General features: G+C 41.7%; 1 protein-coding gene across 3 annotated transcripts in view; it reads left to right on the forward strand.

Annotated features, from left to right (window-relative positions):
- The window catches only part of INVS (inversin), a gene marked incomplete at its 5' end in the record, with an annotated part of 61729 nt that overhangs the window by 3668 nt on the left and 38151 nt on the right, over nt 1–19910 (forward strand). For 2 of the 3 annotated variants that reach the window (XM_079949318.1, XM_079949319.1), the window contains 2 exons: nt 3712–3846; nt 12592–12758. In XM_079949318.1, coding sequence (XP_079805444.1) covers nt 3741–3846; nt 12592–12758 — 273 coding nt within the window. Of the gene's footprint in view, nt 1–3692; nt 3847–12591; nt 12759–19910 lie in introns of those variants that run through there. The other variant, XM_079949317.1, reaches the window with a different exon arrangement.

The raw sequence follows: 19910 nt of genomic DNA on the forward strand, positions 1-19910 counted from the left end.
AAGTTTCAGCAGCCTCTGTTATACACAGCTCCTGCAGATGCATTTGAACACCCCAGTGACCTATCCCAAAAGGTACAGCATAGAGAAAAGTTTCTTGAGTTTCTAACCTGATTCTTAGAAATGTGCCAATGCACATTCCAAAGCAAATTCATTATCCATATTGCAGGTTGGAAACAGTCCTGTAGTGTAGTGCACACTGAATATTGTAGATTGGGCTCTGAGTGGCTTATAACAAACATGCAGTGTTGTCTGCTGGTATTTGATCCCTGTCGATCATTGAGTGTTGGCCTGAAATGTAGAGAGTGCAATTTCTTTTTTTTTTTTTTAAAATGATATTTATTAAGGTTTCCAATTAACACACAAAAAACTCAAACAACAATAAAAACATACACAAATACAATACTAAAAACATGTATAATTTCAAATCATATTTCTTAAACCTAATTTCCTCTACCTCCTCACACCTCCCCCTTCTGTATTCTAATTCCATTTATCTAATCAGCAAATCCATTCCCTTATTTCCCATTATTTTTTATAATTCTGTTCTTTTTCCTTAATCAACATCCCTGAAAACCACAAAATTTTAAGACTCATGTCGATTCTAACCTTCATTAATATTATAGTGTTTGCTTAAATAGTCTTTAAATTTCTTCCAATCTTCTTCCACTGTCTCTTTCTCCTGGTTTCGGATTCTGCCCGTCATCTCTGCCAGTCCCATGTAGTCTGTCAACTTCATCTGCCATTCTTCCAGAGTGGGTAGAGAGAGTGCAATTTCATTCAGTTCTTTTATTTCCTATATTATCCCTTCCTTGCTGAATGAGCAGTATACAACAGTCCTGCAGCAGAGTATTTCAGTCTGCACCCATATTGCAGGGCTGTGCTGACATACAAAAGCTTAGAGCAGTCCTGCAGGGTCAATACTGCACACCAAGAGGTAAGGCTGGTTTGGATTGCCAGTCACCCCCCCCCCAGCAAATTTAACACTTTTCAGGTTGTATCAGAGGTCAGTCTACTTGAATTGCCTCTTCAGATATTTCCTCCAAGCTCTGCCCCCAGGCCAGATCAAGCACAATTGTACTCAACTTGTTCAGAACCTTTTAAGGAATTTTGCACAAAGCATAAAAATCCACATTAGGGCAGGGACTCCTGTTTTTGGTACTCATTTGGTAGTTTTTTAAAAAAATAATCCCTGATCCAGTGGCTCAGATAACACATACCAGGTATACACTGTAACATTTTGTTGTGGGGCCCTACGGAGATAAAAAGTGTAAGAATCTGTTCCTCTCACCTCAATATTGCATCCTCATGGCTGTTTTTGTTAAAAGTAAACAAAAAGATGGGAGAACACATACCGTATTTACTCGAGTCTAATGCACATTTTTTTTGCCAAATAATGTTGTGAAAATTAGGGTGCACATTAGATTCAGTGGCACATTTACATTTGCCAGCAAATACTTTTTGGGTTTCAAGGTTTTGAAAATTGAGATGCGCCTTAGATTTAATGGCGCTTTAGACTCGAACAAATACGGTATATGAATGAGCATCACATGAAGTTGGGTTTCTTTCTCGCCCTGGCACCATTCCTAGAACTTTAATAATAGCATGAGATGCAAAAGTTAAGCAGCTCAGGACTTATTTTCATGCCTGGAAAAGCTTTAACTGCTCAGTTTCAGAGTATTGGGCTGCTGCTGCTGAAGGTGCACAATTTGGGTCGCAGCAGTATTGCTCCTACCACAACATTTGGGGATTTGTACAGAGATAAGTTTTGGGGGTTGAGTGGCCAGGTGGGAAAAAGGGCAGGACTCCTTCATTTTTAATATTTGTGTAGAAGTGGACATTTCAGCTGGTGCATCTTTCAGGTGTAGCTGTTAATCTTGCAGGAGCCCTGCCCATTTTTTTCACATCTGGCCACCCTACATGAGGTCCATTAAGAGAGTTAGTGCTATTGAGTTTTCACAAGTAAAGTTGCCAGGTCACATTGTAGAAATTTGCCCTGTCCATTAAAACCTCTGAGCAAGTGAAAATTCATTTTTCTTAGCTTTGGCTGATATATTCAGTATAATAAATAAAGGGCCACAAATTATAATTTATTTGTTTAAGTCCATTTATTTGCTTTAGGTTACAATTTATCCATATGGTAGCTTGCGAAAGTTTAATAGTATGTTAGAACAATTTTTAAATGATAAAATCAAAATGCAGACTGACAGTCAACCAATGAAGTCATTGTAAGACAACAACAATGATTAACATTAAATTTCTCATTCACTTTTGCCGCAATCCAAAAGACTCTGCCAGTTGTACCTACTGTATCCCAAGCTGTGTGGAAACACACAAACTAGGAAGAGCATAATGTGTGGGCAGGCTTATATATGAGAAATTGGCCCTTAAAGTATCCTGCTCCCAGAGCATTTAAGACTTTAAGAATCAAAACACACTTTGCATTGGGCTTGGAAACAAAATGGAAGTGAAGTTGTCACAAAACTTAGACAGTAATGCTTCAGAAAGCCTGTCCTGTTGTAAAGCTGTTAATAGATCTGCTTGTGTGTATTCTCATATACACATGTGTTTATGAAACTGACCCTTAGATAACCTTTAATCTGGAGATGATAATCACATTGCAGTGGTTATTGCACTAGTTTACTACTAATAAAGAAATGCCAATATTGTCTTGCTTGCTTGAAGGAATTGGCAAGAACTGATGAATACAAAATAAAATCTTTATTTACACTGTGTTTATTGTTTACACAAAATGGTGGACAGTAAGGAGAAATGGGCTTGTGTTATGAAGTATCAGCATAGAAATATAAAATAGCAAGGTGGCTAGTTGTTGAAAACTACATAGGCTACCCAAGTCTGTGTTGCGTGGACAATAAACTTAAAACAAGTCCTATTGCAGAAATAGACACAGATGGAGGTGGATAGTGTGCCTTACATAGAGAGGAGGGAACCAGAATCCCCCCTCCCATTTCCCCCTTTGAGATAGCTTAAAGCACAATTGCCAAAGGCCACGACTAAGAAATAATTTTATATAGGTGTCCCAAATCCATTTCTGTGCTCACCTTCTCAAATTCTCATTGCATCTAATAGCTACAGTGCTCTTGGTTGCTGGCTCTGCTGAAACATTGCTTAAACTTCCTTATTTCCCCCAAGTTTATTATTTAATATCTATTAATGTTTATCCATGATTAGTCATGTGGTTGTATGGGACTTTAAGACTTCTAATCATTTTTCCATCTCCCTATGGTGACAAAATTGTCTGCCTAAGCGCTAGTCTTTCCACTGTAGCAGCACCTTTTTGAATCAGGTTTGCCATGAGTAGAAATCATTTATTTTTCTCTTCCTGACAGAATTGAATGTGCAAATTTAACGCCTCTTTTTGGTCCTAAATGCTCAGTATGGGAGTTCAAATTAACTCCCAAGTATGTTGAAACAAAGTGGGCTTGTGGGACAAATTAAGTAGTTTGCATTAAAATAATAGCAGAGGTTCTTGATTGATAACTACGTAGCTGTGAAGTGAATCCATTGCTATGTAAAGCTTGTATAGAGAAGAGTCAAGCTTTGAAAATCTAAAATGAAAAATGAAAAAAATGTAATTAAAGTATGAAAATATGTTGAGTGTTGCATCAATAAAACTGCATTCTTTTTTGCACAAAGTTATAGTAACCGTCATCGTTATCATAATGATAATAATAATGTTTTTATGCAATGCAGGTTTAACATCTGAACTCTCAGAGAAGAGTATGAATGTTTCTGAGGCTTGGCTGCTCAGTGGCTCTTCACTAGCATCTCAAGTTCACGCTGCTGCTGTTAATGGACATAAGAGTGCTCTTCTAAAACAGATAGCAGGTAAAATGTTTCCCCTGTCTTTTCAGAGTCAAATTTTTATTAAACATTAAAATCTTTACATATATATTCCAGATTCCAAATTAGTTATGCATTTATCTTTGACTTTCTCCTCATGCTGTTTTTAATCCCATCCCTGTCTTTTTATGTAATTTCAAATCCATTAGAAGCAATAGTATTTAAGTTGCAGTTCTGTTTTTAGCTTTTTCTTGGTTCTGTGGCTTAGGAAGATCCCGTGCCAAGCCCACCAGAGAACAGATTGGTAGGCTTCTGCCAACTCTCTCTTCCTCTTTCCATTCTTGTGCGTAACACTCTAAAGCAGTGTTTCCCAAAGTGGGCAGTATTGCCCCTTGGGGGACACTGGAACAATCCAGGGGGTGGTAGCAGCCTTGGGTGCAATTGGGGGGCATTGGGATAAAAATACAGTGGTGTCCCGCAAGACGAATGCCTCGCAAGACGAAAAACTCGCTAGACGAAAGAGTTTTCTGTTTTTTGAGGTGCTTCGCAAGACGAATTTCCCTATGGGCTTGCTTCGCAAGACGAAACGTCTTGCGAGTTCTTGCGAGTTTGTTTCCTTTTTCTTAAAGCCACTAAACCACTAAACCGCTAATAGCCATGCTTCGCAAGACGAAAAAACCGCAAGACGAAGAGACTCGCAGAACGGATTAATTTCGTCTTGCGAGGCACCACTGTAAGGGGATGGTAGAAGCATAAAGATAGAAGAGAAGAACATTTTGAAGAACTGTTCTTACATGTTTCATCTGCTGTGTAATGACACTTACCGCCAGATCTGGCGGTTGTGTGTTTTTCCCAGGCTTGAGTGAACCCTTTTGGGGTTCACCCAGGCTTGGGAAGTGATATTTGTAATTTGTTATTTTAATATTATCCTTTGTTATCATCATTTTCTCCGTGTAATGCGGATGTTACTATGGTTGTTTTAATAAATGATTTTATAATTTCAAGCTTCAAGGTGTCTTATTTACAGCAACGTCTTTCTTTACTATGTCTTAGGACATAGGTAGAAATCTAGATACATCAAAGAATGCAAATTTGTTGGTGCATCTTTCTGTTTGTTTGCTTAAAGAAGGTAGATTTCCAGGGGGGCACTGTGTATTTTTTTTTCCTGAAAAGGGGGCAGTCGGCCAAAGAAGTCTGGGAACCTCTGCTCTAAAGTCAGGGTGTGTGTGTGTGTATGTATGGAATTACTTTCAGTTGCTTTCCATAATACTAGCATGGTGGTTTTTCTTCAAAATTAGTTCATAAAAAATGCTTTTGTTTTTTGACCGGTGGAAGCTTGCCCAGTAGAGAGAAAGGGACGACGTCAGCCTGGCCTCAGCCAGTTTCTCCTACTTTACAACCAGTCCAAGGACACTGCCTGTCAACTTCTTCCTGCTAGTCCTTATGCTGCCCTTGTGGAACTCAGCAGGGATGAAGATAGGGACAAAACTAGAATTAATTGACTCTTCCTGCCATTTGCTGTAGCTCTACCTACTGCTGGTCATGCTGCCTTCCACCATACCAGCCTCAATAAGCACCAGCCATTACTGTTTCTGCACATTTTTGGCTTTAGTTCAGCTGACTGCTGGCATGCAGCCCTCAACGTACTAACCCCAAGTCAATGGGGCCCTCAAAACACAAATACTTGGACAAAGGACATTGTTGCCAGAGGAACCTAAAGAACTGCACCACAGTTCAAGAAGGACAGTGACAAACTGGAATGTGTCCAGAGGAGGGCAACCAAAATGGTCAAAGGCCTGGAAACGATGCCAGGCTAAGGGAGCTGGGCATGTTTAGCCTGGAGAAGAGGAGGTTAAGGGGTGATATGATAGCCATGTTCAAATATATAAAAGGATGTCACATAGAGGAGGGAGAAAGGTTGTTTTCTGCTGCTCCAGAGAAGCGGACACGGAGCAATGGTTCCAAACGACAAGAAAGAAGATTTCACCTAAACATTAGGAAGAACTTCCTGACAGTAAGAGCTGTTTGACAGTGGAATTTGCTGCCAAGGAGTGTGGTGGAGTCTCCTTCTTTGGAGGTCTTTAAGCAGAGGCTTGATAACCATATGTCAGGAGTGCTCTGATGGTGTTTCCTGCTTGGCAGGGGGTTGGACTCGATGGCCCTTGTGGTCTCTTCCAACTGTATGATTCTGTGATTGGTAGCCTAAACTAGAAATACCTTACCAATCTAAGAAACCTGCTTTGATTGTAATGGTGAGGTGCGTATCCTGTTTCCTTATTAACAATAGAAGCTGTAGAGAAGCTCTGTTCAGGTAGAGAGAGATACTTTCAAAAGCATAAATATGATAACACTGTCAAAGTTACTGTATTGTGGTCTTTTGGGTAGTCTAAGCAAGGTTTTTTGTTCAGAACTGTCGCAAATTCTTCGCGATGCTTTAGCAGAAATGCTCAGAGTTCCAGGTTCTTCAGTGCAGTATTATTGATTGTGAGCTATATACCATATTTTTCGCTCTATAGGATGCACTTTTCCCCCTCCAAAAATGAAGGGGAAATGTGTGTGCGTCCTATGGGGCGAATGCAGGCTTTCGCTGAAGCCTGGAGAGCGAGAGGGGTCGGTGCGCACCGGCCCCTCTTGCTCTCCAGGCTTCAGGAAGCTATCCCCCCAGCCCGGCAAGCTCCGGGAGCGATGGGGAGGTTGCGCGCAACTTCGCCATCGCTCTCAGACCCGTTCTGGGGGCTGGGGTCAGGGGGAAGCTCGGGCTTCCCCCGCCACCAGCACCGCAAGCTCCAGGAGCGATGGCGAGGTTGCACAACCTCGCCTTCGCTCCCGGACCCCCAGCCCCGAGGCTAAAAACGAAGCCAGGACAGCAAGCGGGATCCATTCCGCTCGCTGTCATGGCTTCTTTGCTCTTTGGGGCTGGGGGGAGGGAATAAATTTTTTATAGGCCGGTGCGCCCTATAGGGTGAAAAATACGGTATACAAATATCTACAGAAGCAGTTCATACAGTCAGACAGAGTACCTGGCAAATAGGAAGACTCTCTCTGACCACACTCCTCTCTACACCGCCACCTTTACTGCTGGACAGGTTCCCCTTTTAAACCAATGACAGCCAATCAACTGTCAGCACATTACTGGTGAGTCATTCTGACCCAGCACCTCCATAGAAAGTATTGCATCAGCCTGTTGCATCAACTAGCAAACTCAAGCGTGCAGACTTACTTTCTTACACAGCATTCTGTGAATCCCGACAAACGGATGAACCATTTTGTATAGAGATATTTAATCTCATCTCATTTTCCAGCTTGTTCCCTATTACAGCTGTGCATATTGATATAAATGTCCGTGCGAAAGGATTAGGAAGTTGTGTAAATGCCTATGAAGATTGATTGATCTATTGAATTTATATACCGCCCTATACTCAGAGGTCTCAGGGCTGTTCACAAAAAAGATGGAGAATATGCTTGTTTCAGAAAGGCATTTGAATTTTATTTACTCTATTATTAACATTTCAAAATTATACATGTGTCCCATAGCCACTAAAGTTGCTCTTATTGGATTTTACTTGTAGTAATAATAGTACTGATGTAAGTTTCAGGTAGTTCTGACGCAGTCAAAATATATATTAAAAAAATAATAAATTGTCCAGTAGCACCTTAGAGACCAACTAAGTTTGCTCTTGATACAAGATTTCGTGTGCACGCACACTTCCTCAGATACCTTCAGATACACATCTTATATAATTTATTTATTTATTTATTTATTTATTTATATTTCCGTAATGATGTCATTTACTAATTGCATTGTGCTTTCCCCCAAATACTGAAAGTACTTCACGTGCATAATTTCAGTAGTCTTTTTGATGTAAATCTGTTTTTATTTAGCTAAAAAAGCTCCTAGAATGGCTTACAGATCACTAAAGGGGGGGGGGGGCTTATATTATTGCCCATAATATAGATAGTTCACAGGGCTGAGAGCTAAACTGCAATCCTACATGCCATGGCTGGAGAACCGAATTTAGCTGGTGGGCCAGATCCAAAGCTCGCTCACCCCTGCAGACCACTTTGACACAGGGGCAACTCCTCCCAACTTCCAGTCACATGGATTCAACTACAAAGGAAGAGTCTTCTTTTGCAGGCAGCGTTTATTCATGCTGCGCCTATATGAAGGAAGATTGTTCTTTTCTATTTATGGTTGCAATTCCAGCAGCAGATGTGAAGGAATGATTGAACTCTCCTTCCTTGGAGGTTTTTAAACACAGGTTGAGTGGCCATCTGCAGTGGATGCTTTAGTTGAGATTCCAGCATTGCAGGATTTTGGAATAGATGACCCTCACTTTGTTGTTGTTGTTGTTGTTTAGTTGTTTAGTCGTGTCCGACTCTTCGTGACCCCATGAACCAGAGCACGCCAGGCACTCCTGTCTTCCACTGCCTCCCGCAGTTTGGTCAAACTCATGCTGGTAGCTTCGAGAACACTGTCCAACCATCTCGTCCTCTGTCATCCCCTTCTCCTTGTGCCCTCAATCTTTCCCAACATAAGGATCCCCTTCATGGATCACTGCCTTGTCGTGGCAAAGGAGCTTGAATAACTCAGAGAATCTATGAGCTATGTCATGCAGGGCCACCCAAGATGGACAGGTCATAGTGGAGAGTTTTGACATGGAGCAGGAGCAGGAACTGGCAAGCAACTCCAGTATCCCGGCCAAGAAAACTCCATGTACAAAGACAACAGGATGACCCTCACAGTCCCTTCCAATTCTACAATTCTTTCAATCTATGATTGGGAATCTTTTTGGTTTGGTCCTGCAGGGTTTGAAGTAAACCATGCCACAGGCTAATTGGGAGACCTCTGCTATACACATTTACCTGAAGCAAGTCTCATTGAATTCAGTAAGAATTACTTCTGCGTAGATATACATAGGTAAAGGTAAAGGGAGCCCTGACCATTAGGTCCAGTCGCTGATGACTCTGGGGTTGCAGCGCTCATCTCGCTTTACTGACCGAGGGTGCCGGTGTACAGCTTCCAGGTCATGTGGCCAGCATGACTAAGCCGCTTCTGGCAAACCAGAGCAGCGCACGGAAACACCGTTTACCTTCCCGCCAGAGTGGTACCTATTTATCTACTTGCACTTTGACGTGCTTTCTAACTGCTAGGTTGGCAGGAGCAGGGACCGAGCAACAGGAGCTCACCCCGTTGCCAGGATTCAAACCGCCAACCTTCTGTTCGGCTAGCCCTAGGCTCTTGCAAGTTTCAGGTTTTATTCATTATGTTGCACATTTAGGAATCATGCCACCTCAGTAGTGCAGAGCTCATGGACCTGTTGTTTCAGGTCTTATGTTTGCAGCCTGAGAAGTCAACCAATTTAATACACAACTTGCATTATTTGTAGCCAAATAAATAGTGTAAGATAGTACTTGAAATGAACTATGCCTTAGATCCTAAGTTGCTCCTATATTCACTAATAATAATATTTTCCAGCTGAATCAATAAGTATTTGAGAGGAGTGTCTATTCTGAAACGTTTTAATTTTGTTTTAAGTTGATCTTCTCTTTTTGCTGTTTTTAATTGTTCATCACCATGAGGTGATTGCTAAACTAAGGATTAATTAAGGCTCAATTAAGATGATTAATAAATTGAAGATAATAATAAGGGGTGGGCGATCTCTGCCAATTCCCCTCTTCATCTGCAACCCCTGTACCATATCCCATAACTATCACATAGGTTCTCCAACTCGAGGAATAGATTCTTTGGGCATGTAGAAGGGCTAGCAATAGAAGTCAGAAGAGGGAATGTTAGGATTCAAGCCAAGGAGATTATTTTTTAAGTTTCCATCCTGTGCTAGATTGTACATTCTGCAATAACTTCTTGTGACCAAGACCATGAAGTACACTGTTTTTAAATTTCTCTTTTTTGAACTAATTGGATCTTTTTTGGGGGGTATACTGCTCTTTATTTTTGCCCCTTCTGTTCAGCTCTATAAAAGTTATAATAACGCCCCCCCCCCAGATCATTTTGTACAGTCAGCGGAATAAATTGATAAAAGTTTTTTCTAAATAATACCTGTTCATAAAAAAAACACCCTCCCTGCACATATAAGATTAAAATACAGTGGAACCTTGGTTCCCAAACACCTCCGTTGTCATACATTTCGGTTCTTGAATGCCGAGAACTCGGAAGTAAATGCTTCCATTTTCAAATGCTTTTCGGAACCGGAACATGCGACGCAGCTTCCACTGAGTGCAAGAAGCTCTTGCAACCAGTGGGAAGCAGTGCCTCAGTTTTTGAAAGTTTCAGAACCGAACGGGCTTCTAGAACAGATTTCATTTGAGGACCAAGGTACCACTGTATTAGTGAGAAAGGTTCCACCTAGCCTTCCCCCATTGTGTTTCCTTTTTAAAAAAATTCAGGGTCCCCTGTCCTCACTTCCTTGCAGCACATTTAGACATGTAATCCCCACTTTGAAGCATATTAGCCCAGAAAGAGCTTTACCACTTGACAATGATAAATGTAACTGGTCCTATTTTGTGTTGTCTATCCTTCATGATTTCAAAACCTAGTACAGATTTATTTGTTTGCATTTTTAATAGTGCAGCTACATTGAAATATGCCATTTTATAGTTACTCATTTCTGACTTCCCCCTCTATGGGCAGATATGAGCAGATGATAATCCTTATCTTCATGTTCAACTTTACCTGCTGATTTCTGCTGTTAACGAAAGGTACGGGAGAATTCCATGTTGTGTTCGTCTATTTTTCTAGTCTGCTGGCCACCCTAGCAACAAACCAGGCCATTGTTATAAGAATTCTAAGGTATCAAATATTGAATAAGTGTTCATAAATGCACAAGGTAAACATGAATACATAAGTATTTAAACCACACATATCTAGAGGCCATTTTTACTCCCCCAAAGTGACTTCAAATGTTCCACTTCAGTAGGACGAAATGGGGAAAGCTTTCCAATTGTCTTTTCACTTGCAAATCCCATTAACAAAACTGCCTGGAATCTAGGGGGTTTACCCCCTTCCTGCAAATCTAGTCTGGCAGGTTTCTATTAAGTTGAGCAAACTGTCAATATGTGTAAATTTGTGAAAGAGATTCAGGAACTAAAGTATTTACTATCTGAAAGGAATGACCAGTCTGCCCAGGTAATGCAATCAGTGACCACGGATCAGGTGGTCTCCCACAGAAATTTGAGTGTTGCTTCTCTCCTGTCTCCCATTATTTCTGTGGCAGACCACCTCCTTCTGTAATGTAAGCGAGATATGTCAAGCCTTTATTTGTTATAATAGTGATGATTATGGCGTACAGCTGATGAAAACCTCAAATTAACAATCTCAGAAAATTATAATATTGTGAAAAGGTGCAGCAGCTATTCAATCCATAACACCTGCAATGGGTTCCTGAGCCTTTAAATGGTCTCTCAGTCTTGTTCAGTAGGAAGCACAATCCTGGGGAAGGCTGCTAACCTGACAGTTGTGCGGAAAGCCATCATTGAGACCGTCCATAAGGAGGGAAAGCCTCAAAAGGTAATTGCAGAAGTAGGTGGATGTTCCCAAAGTGCTGTATCGAAGCACATTAATGGAAAGTTAGGCGGAAGGGAAAAGTGTGGAAGAAAAAGGTGCACAAGCAGCAGGGATGACCGCAGCCTGGAGTGGATTATCAGGAAAAGACCATTCAGACGTGTTGGGGACTTTCACAAGGAGTGGACTGAGGCTGGAGTTAGCCACCACACAGAAGGATCCTGGAGATGGGCTTCAAATGTCTTATTCCTCTTGTCAAGCCGCTCCTGAACAAGAAACAACATCAGAAGCGTCTTACCTGGGCTAAAGAAAAAAAGAACTGGTCTGTTGCTCAGTGGTCCCAAGTCATCTTTTCTGATGAGAGCAACTTTTTCATCTCATTTGGAAACCAAGGACCCAGAGTCTAGAGGAAGAATGGGGAGGCACACAATGCCAGATGCTTGAAGTCCAGTGTGAAGTTTCCACAGTCTGTGTTGATTTGGGGAGCCCTGTCATCAGCTGGTGTTGGTCCACTGTGCTTCATCAAGTGCAGGGTTAAGGCAGCCGTCTACCAGGAGATTTTGGAGCACTTCATGCTTCCTTCCACAGACGAGCTTTATGGGGACGCTGACTTCATTTTCCAGCAGGACATGGCACCTGCCCACACTGCCCAAAGTAAAACCTCAGCACCTAGGACTTGCCGATCTCATGGTCGGCGGTTCGAATCCCCGCAGCGGGGTGAGCTCCCGTCGTTCGGTCCCAGCTACTGCCAACCTAGCAGTTCGAAAGCACCCTTAAGTGCAAGTAGATAAATAGGTACCGCTGTATAGCGGGAAGGTAAACGGCGTTCCGTGTGCTGCTCTGGTGCCGGTTCGCCGGAGCAGCTTCATCATGCTGGCCACATGACCCGGAAGTGTCTGCGGACAGCGCTGGCTCCTGGCCTCTAGAGTGAGATGAGATGCATTTTTCTGTGTTTTTAGTCCCTGTCAGGGGAAAAGGTGGTGCAGAAAGAAACTACTACTACTATCCTTAGTGGTGTCCATATTTTGCAGTTTTTAAAAGACTGACATTTTCTTTTAAAATGTCATCCAGGATAGAATCCCAAAACAGACTAAAAAAATCTGATCCCTGACCTCAGGAAACATGTCAAATTTGTTTAAGAAATCTTAAGTGTTGCCCAAATGTATAAGAAACCAGACAAACTTTTTTCTACCCAAAATATGCAGTAGATGTACATATTTAATAAAACTTATGTAGAGCCAGCACTGCAATTCACTTTGTTGTTCTTACAGGTAATCCTGATCTGAAGGACAAAGAGGACCAGTTTGGGAGAACTCCACTAATGTACTGTGTGTTGGCGGATAGGCTAGACTGTGCTGAGGCTTTGTTGAAGACAGGAATAGATGTAAATAAAGTCGACCTTAACCAGAGAACAGCTCTCCATCTTGCTGCACAAAAGGTAACAATACAATCCCACATGCCTACTCAGAAGTAAGTTCTGTTGGGTTCACTGGGGCTTATTCCCGGGTAACTGCGTATATAGGATTGCAGTCTAAATGATGTTCCAAGACCAGATTCCAAAGAAATGTGTAACTAGCACTGTAAATCCAAAATAATTTTGAATGCCCCTTTCTCAAATACAGTGGTACCTCGGGTTAAGAACTTAATTTGTTCTGGAGGTCTGTTCTTAACCTGAAACTGTTCTTAACCTGAAGCGCCACTTTAGCTAATGGGGCCTCCCGCTGTGCCGTGCGATTTCTGTTCTCATCCTGAAGCAAAGTTCTAAACCCAAGGTAATATTTCTGGGTTAGCGGAGTCTGTAACCTGAAGCGTATGTAACCTGAAGCGTATGTAGCCCAAGGTACCACTGTAGTAGCCTTCCTTTCTACCACGCCATGCCATACGGCAAACTACTTTTTAAATTTAAGTAGGATTTTTTAAAGTGTTTTGGATATGTCGGGGTAGTCTGCTGTTCAAAGTGGGAGACCTATCAAATTTCACAAGTCTGTGAATTCACACAAAGTTGTTCTTTGTATCCAGATGTTTAGCTGACAATGTCACTAGCAGACAAATCGGATCTTAATTTTAAATACTTTATTTCCAGATTTGCAAAGAATCTGCTACTCACTCAGGAGTTCAATAATGCTAAAAATATCACTAGTTGTTTACTTAAAAGCATGTGAGCATTAGGAATTACACTCGTGACTAAAAATATAAATGCAAGATGTATAGTAAGTGCTTCAGGATTAAGATATTTCATATGATGGCTCTGGTAAATGTATATTTGAATAAAGAGAAAAATGCATGTGGTAACACCTTGAGATTAATTTTTAGAAGTGTTTTATTATAAAATGACATGCTGTTTCATGAAATGTGAAGTTGGAGCTTGGGAAGATAAGGAAAAAATTCAGTTGAACGCTGATGACATCTGATGGGAGGGTGTTCCGCAGGGCGGGCGCCACTACCGAGAAGGCCGTCTGCCGGGTTCCCTGTAACCTCACTTCTCACAGTGAGAGAACCGCCAGAAGGCCCTCGGAGCTGGACCTCAGTGTCCGGGTTGAACGATGGGGGTGGAGACACTTCTTCAGGTATACTGGGCCGAGGCTGTTTAGGGCTTTAAAGGTCAGCACCAACACTTTGAATTGTGCTTGGAGTCATACTGGGAGTCAATGTAGGGCTTTCAGGACCGGTGTTATGTGATCTCCGTGGCCACTCCCAGTCACCAGTCTAGCTGCCGCATTCTGGATTAGTTGTAGTTTCCGGGTCACCTTCAAATGTAGCCCCACGTAGAGTGATTGCAGTAGTCCAAGCGAGAGATAACTAGAGCATGCACCACTCTGGCGAGACAGTCTGCAGTCAGATAGGGTCTCAGCCTGCGTACCAGATGGAGCTGGTAAACAGCTGCCCTGGATACAGAATTGACCTGCACCTCCATGGACAGCTGTGAGTCCAAAATGACTCCCAGGCTGAGCACCTGGTCCTTCAGGGGCACAGTTATCCCATTCAGGACCAGGGAGTCCTCCACACCTGCCTGCCTCCTGTCCCCCCAAAACAGTACAGTGGTACCTCCTGTTATGAATCCCGAGGTTTCCGCAACCGGGGGGGGGGGAGTGCTTCTGCGCATTCACGGAGCACGGTAGAGCGTTTCTGCGAATGCGCACGGGGCAAAACACTTCCGGGTTTGCCGCTTTCGCAACCCGAAGTTTACGTAAGCCGAGGGTAACGTAAGCCGCAGTGCTACTGTACTTCTGTCTTGTTAGGATTCAGTCTCAATCCATCCTCCAACTGCCTCCAGACACTCAAACAGGACATTCACTGCCTTCACTGGTTCTGATTTAAAAGAGAGGTAGAGCTGGGTATCATCTGCATACTGATGAACACCCAGCCCAAACCCTGTTGCCATGTAGAAATGCAACAGGTTAAATTGCCAAATTGCGTATAGCCTACCTTTGACCTTTGTTTCACATACCCCACACTCCTTTCTAGAGGTAAAAGTGTCACTTAAAAGTATAAATAGATTACCAAATGAGATACAGATTTTTTTTGAAAAGTTCAGTCCAGGACAAAAAAGAAAGATTGATTATGAAGGACAATGTGGCCTATGCAAGTGAGTTGAGGATTACTTTTTTAGAGTAACATTGCTGTATTTTTTAATGTTTTTATTTATCCTTTGGAAGTCCAGTTACATATTTCCCATGTATTCTAAGAAGAGCCCAATAATCTGTGCTTATGCTGTTAAGCAAATTTGGAAGGAAAGATTTGGAGTGGAAAAGCCATTTTCCAGCTCAACCTGATTTTTATAATTAGGAATTAATTTGCATGGCATTCAAATTAGGATACCAGACTGGGCTAGAATATGGCAAACCTACACTCAATCACCATTTCTATTTATTCAAAGCAGCTGTTTGGGAGGTAGTTTTAATCCATCTTCCAATCAAAGTTGCTATCAGCCCCACTTGGGTGGAGGGAGAGAAATAGAGGGACCATGCAGGCTCATGTGGTCATTCATTTATCACATTTGTTTTCTTTTTTAAAGGAAACTCTTAAAAAGTGCTTATGTTTGGTGGGGAGGTTTCTCAGTGACATCACAGAGTGGAGAAGCTTTTACTAGCGAGCTTATTTTCAAAGGTGCAGAACAACAGTTGACCCTGGAGAGAAAAATATATGTTTGGCTTGATCCTAGGGAGCAGGGCCGGCTCAAGATATTTTGGCACCTGAGGCAAACCACAAAGTGATGCCATCGCCCTGCCAGGGAAGATCTACATCAGGAAGAAGGATGGGAAGAGAGAAGAAGCACCTCCTATTTGCCAAGAACCCACTGTAGAGGTGGCATTGGGGGGTTAATAATAATTATAATTATAATTATTATTATTATTATTATTATTATTATTATTATTTATACCCCACCCACCTGGCTGCGTTTTCCCAGCCACTCTGGGCGGCTCCCAATCAAGTATTAAAAACAATACAGCTTTAAATATTAAAAACTTCCCTAAACAGGGCTGCCTTCAGATATCTTTTAAAGATAGGATAGCTACTTATTTCCTTCACATCTGAAGGGAGGGTGTTCCACAGGGCGGGTGCCACTACCGAGAAGGCCCTCTGCCTGGTGCCCTGTAACCTCACTTCTCGCAATGAGGGAACCGCCAAAAGACCCTCGGCGCTGGACCTCAGTGTCCGGGCTGAACAATGGGGGTGGAGACGCTCCTTCAGGTATACAGGGTTGCCGAGGAAGTGGCATATCCGGCCTCCACAGAGTACACTGCAGCCATTGCTGTTCCGGTGGCGGCGGCGGCGGCAGCAGCGGTTGACGCATTCCTTGGAGGTCAGATCTGCTACCCCTGCAGATCCTGCCATCGGAGGTGGTTGCCTCACCTTTTCTCATGCGTGTGCCAGCCCTGATCGTGAGGACATTTCCAGAGTGTCTCTACTGTTTTTTTGTTTGTCTTCTTCCATGCCTAGAAAGAATTGAATCCTTCCCCCTGTTGAGTCACTTCTTTCTTTTCGTACTCAGAAAGAACTAGTTCGGAAAAGTATTTCTTGAGCTGTACCCCACACCTGCCTTTTCCTGCAGCTCTGCAGCAACCTACCCTGACTCTCCCACCATCCCTACATTATCTCTCGAATGCAAGTTCCCTGGTGGGAAATGTGCTGTTTTTTTGTTCAATATAGTACCAAACTCAGTTTTTTTTCTTAAATAACTTAGAATTCATAGTTGGTCAGTTAAGTTTTGTCTCTGGGGCTATATGTGCCCATTTAGGGTACAAGTTGGGGAAGAGAAATGCAGGATATTAAGAGCCTTAAGTGTTTACTGAACCCAGTCAGTGGCAAACAGTTTGTGAAACTGATATCAGAGGCCATTTGTGATGGGGCATAAGGGTCTGATGTTTAAAGAAAAAGCCAGAAAATCCTACTAGATGTGCTCAAACACTTGGATGTGTCTAAAGTAACTCTTTGAAGTCTAAACATTATAAACATAAGTATTGCTGAGGAGGAAGCAGCAGCTAAAACATTTTAAATTGCTAATTGAGTAAAATATTTAAAAAAAATAAATTAGGGCTGGAATCCTATAGACCTGCAAATAAGTCCCATTGAACCCAGGGCACTTACTTCTTAGTAGACACTGTATAGGATTGCTCTATAGGAGCACGGTATGAGAACCCTAGAATAGTCAAGCTTTCTTTGTCATTTATTGTGACAGGTTAAATTTATCATGCCGTTCTTAATACATAAATCCTTTTCGGGCTTTAAGAAAACATTTCTGACACAGATTTTACTGTGCAACTATAAAGTGTCACAAATATTTCTTTTTATAAATAGTTTTGCACTGTCTTTAATGAAAACTCTGTTTTATATTCCTAAAAATCCTGCTCTTAACAGAAAATTACAAGTCTGGGAAGTTAATTTCATCAGTTCCCGTTTCAGCTGTTTATGAAGGACATCAGTGCAACCTAGTGGAGAACCAGGACATCAGCATTTGCATGTCTCGAATGTTTGTATTGACAAATGGGTAGTCTGCTATTGACATCTGTGTCCCTTGGCAATACTTCCATTCCAGCTTACCCTTGCTGGTCAAATGCCTTAATTGTTCTGGCCTTTAATTCAGTCAAAGTTGGAGCACAATTGGAAGAGAGAAAAGAATGAGCGAGTCTAGCAGAGCGTCAAGCTTGAGTTGTGAAACTACTGGCAACGATCAACCTGTCATAATGTTATGATTTGTTCATTTTTATACCATTTATTAGCCTTTACTTGTTGTGCCATTTGGCCTCCAGGGCAGATAAAGTGCTGTCTAATTTGGGAGGTTTGCTTCTGTCAGAGTGGCCTCCACAGAGAAGGTGTTAGCTGCAGTGACAAATAATCAATAGCTGTCGTTGTCATGAAGAACGTGAGTAGTTGGGCCTTTCATCTGGAGGATTAGAGGTCTAATTGGACTGAGAATAGGGAGGGTGGGCTGTTGTATAACCCTGTCAGCTATGTGAAGCTGTCAGATGTCAACCTTATTCATACTGAAAAGAAGGTGGATGGTTGGTCTTTCACAGCTTGCAGAGTGAAGTCATACAGAAGCTTTTGAAAATGTAATAGATGGGGGAAGTAAAATAGGTTAATGTATGCCTTGACCTCTTTTTTGTTGTTGTTTAATTATACGTCCATGTAGTTAATGAACCTGTGTAACTTGAAATGATACTCTCTTTTTTGGTAGGAAACTCTGCTGGTAACATAATACAAGTTCTGGCTGATTATTGATATCTTAAGTAAAAGCAATTTTAACTACACAGATGGAGGTTATATAAATTTGAAAGTTTTCAACTTGAAAGATATTAAAACCAACCATAAAGGAAGGAGATGTTTCAGAAAGAACTACAATATTTTTTTAAATAATAATTATTTGAAGAGATCTCAGCAGTAATAATGCATGCCCAGAACTTCAGTGTGCTCCTATGAAGCACATAAAGAATTCACTATTGCATCATTTTGGTAGTTGAAACATTTCCTTTTATTTTATTTTTACCCATTTGATATTCTTTGAAGAAAGATTTCTTATGGTTTTCATGGAATTCATTCAGGAGATATTCCATTAAGAAAGGGATATTTTTAAAATCAGCTTTTGCATTTAAAAGGTATTAAGAAGTCTCCCCTCAATATACTTTTTAAAATTTTATTTGCCTTTATCAAGTCCATTTTGTTGAAAATTATCTGCTGACAATAGATACCTAGTACAGGGTGTGGTACAATCCTCCTGGAATATAGCACCGAAATTTAAAAAACCTAAGTTAGTAATGTCTGTTAATTTTAGTGGATGTATTCTGAGTAGGACTGTCATTAGATACAACCCTAACAGAAGATCAGTGCAATGTTTCATTACAATTGTTGCATGATCATGAAGCCTTAATGCAAACTATTGCCTGACAAAACCCATGCAGTTGTTGTTGTTTTTTTTTGGGGGGGGAAGAGCATTTAAATATAAAGGTAAAAGGTAAAGGACCCCCAGACAGTTAAGTCCAGTCAAAGGCGACTATGGGGTGTGGCCCTCATCTCGCTTCAGGCCAAGGGAGCCGGCATATGTCCACAGACAGCTTTCCGGGTCATGTGGCCAGCATGACTAAACCGCTTCTGGCGCGACGGAAGCCAGAGCACACAGAAATGGCATTTACCTTCCCGCCACAGCAGTACAGTACATATTTATCTAACTTTCACTGGTGTGCTTTCGAACTACTAGGTTGGCAGAAGCTGGGACAGAACTCACTCCGTCATGGGAATTTGAACCACTGACCTTCCAGTCAACAAGCCCAAGAGGCTCAGTGGTTTAGACCACAGTGCCACCCGCTCTCTTTTTAAATATATTTCCATTTAAAGGCAGATTGTAAAGGTCTTGCCTGTATGTCAGATTAAAAACTTTAGAAGCACCATCTTCAAAAGTTTTCAAGTGGCTCAAAGGATTTTGCCACCACAGATAAATAAGTATTATGTATGTACATGTGCACACAGCTGCCCAAGATAGTTCCTGGTACTACAGGTGTTGGGAGACCCAAGCTATGCGCAGATGATGAAGGTTCATGCTCTGGACATTTCCTTTTGTGGCCATCTTCTAACGCGGTGGTTCTGAACCTGTGAGTCCCCAGATGTTGTTAGACTACAACTCCCATCATCCCTGAGCTCTGGCCTTGCTAGCTAGGGGTGATGGGAATTGTAGTTCAACAACATCTGGGGACCCACAGGTTGAGAAAGGGAAGGATTGAACACCTTCCTATACCCTCCATGTTTCTCATTTGGAGATGTCTTCTGAATTTCCACTTACTTAACAAAGAAAACATACCATTGGGAATTCTGTGCTTATTGGCAGCATGTAGCCTTGCCCTGCATTCAGGGAACCTCCTTAGTTAATCTAATTGCAGTAGGTTCCCTACAGATTCTGTAAACAATGGACAATAATGTTCTAAAGTAATGACATCTTAAAACATTAGTTTTTAAGGGCCCTCCTAATGCATGAAAATTAATGTTAAAGTCTTATGTCAATGGCTTAATTCCATTGTCCAAAATATTATATCAATAAAAATGAAACCTGCCTGTTTTCTCTACTCTGGGAGTCCTCTAAGCCACCAAGTCACCAAGA

Source organism: Podarcis cretensis, assembly GCF_951804945.1.
Source record: "Podarcis cretensis genome assembly, chromosome: 13".
Classification (NCBI taxonomy): Eukaryota; Metazoa; Chordata; class Lepidosauria; order Squamata; family Lacertidae; genus Podarcis; species Podarcis cretensis.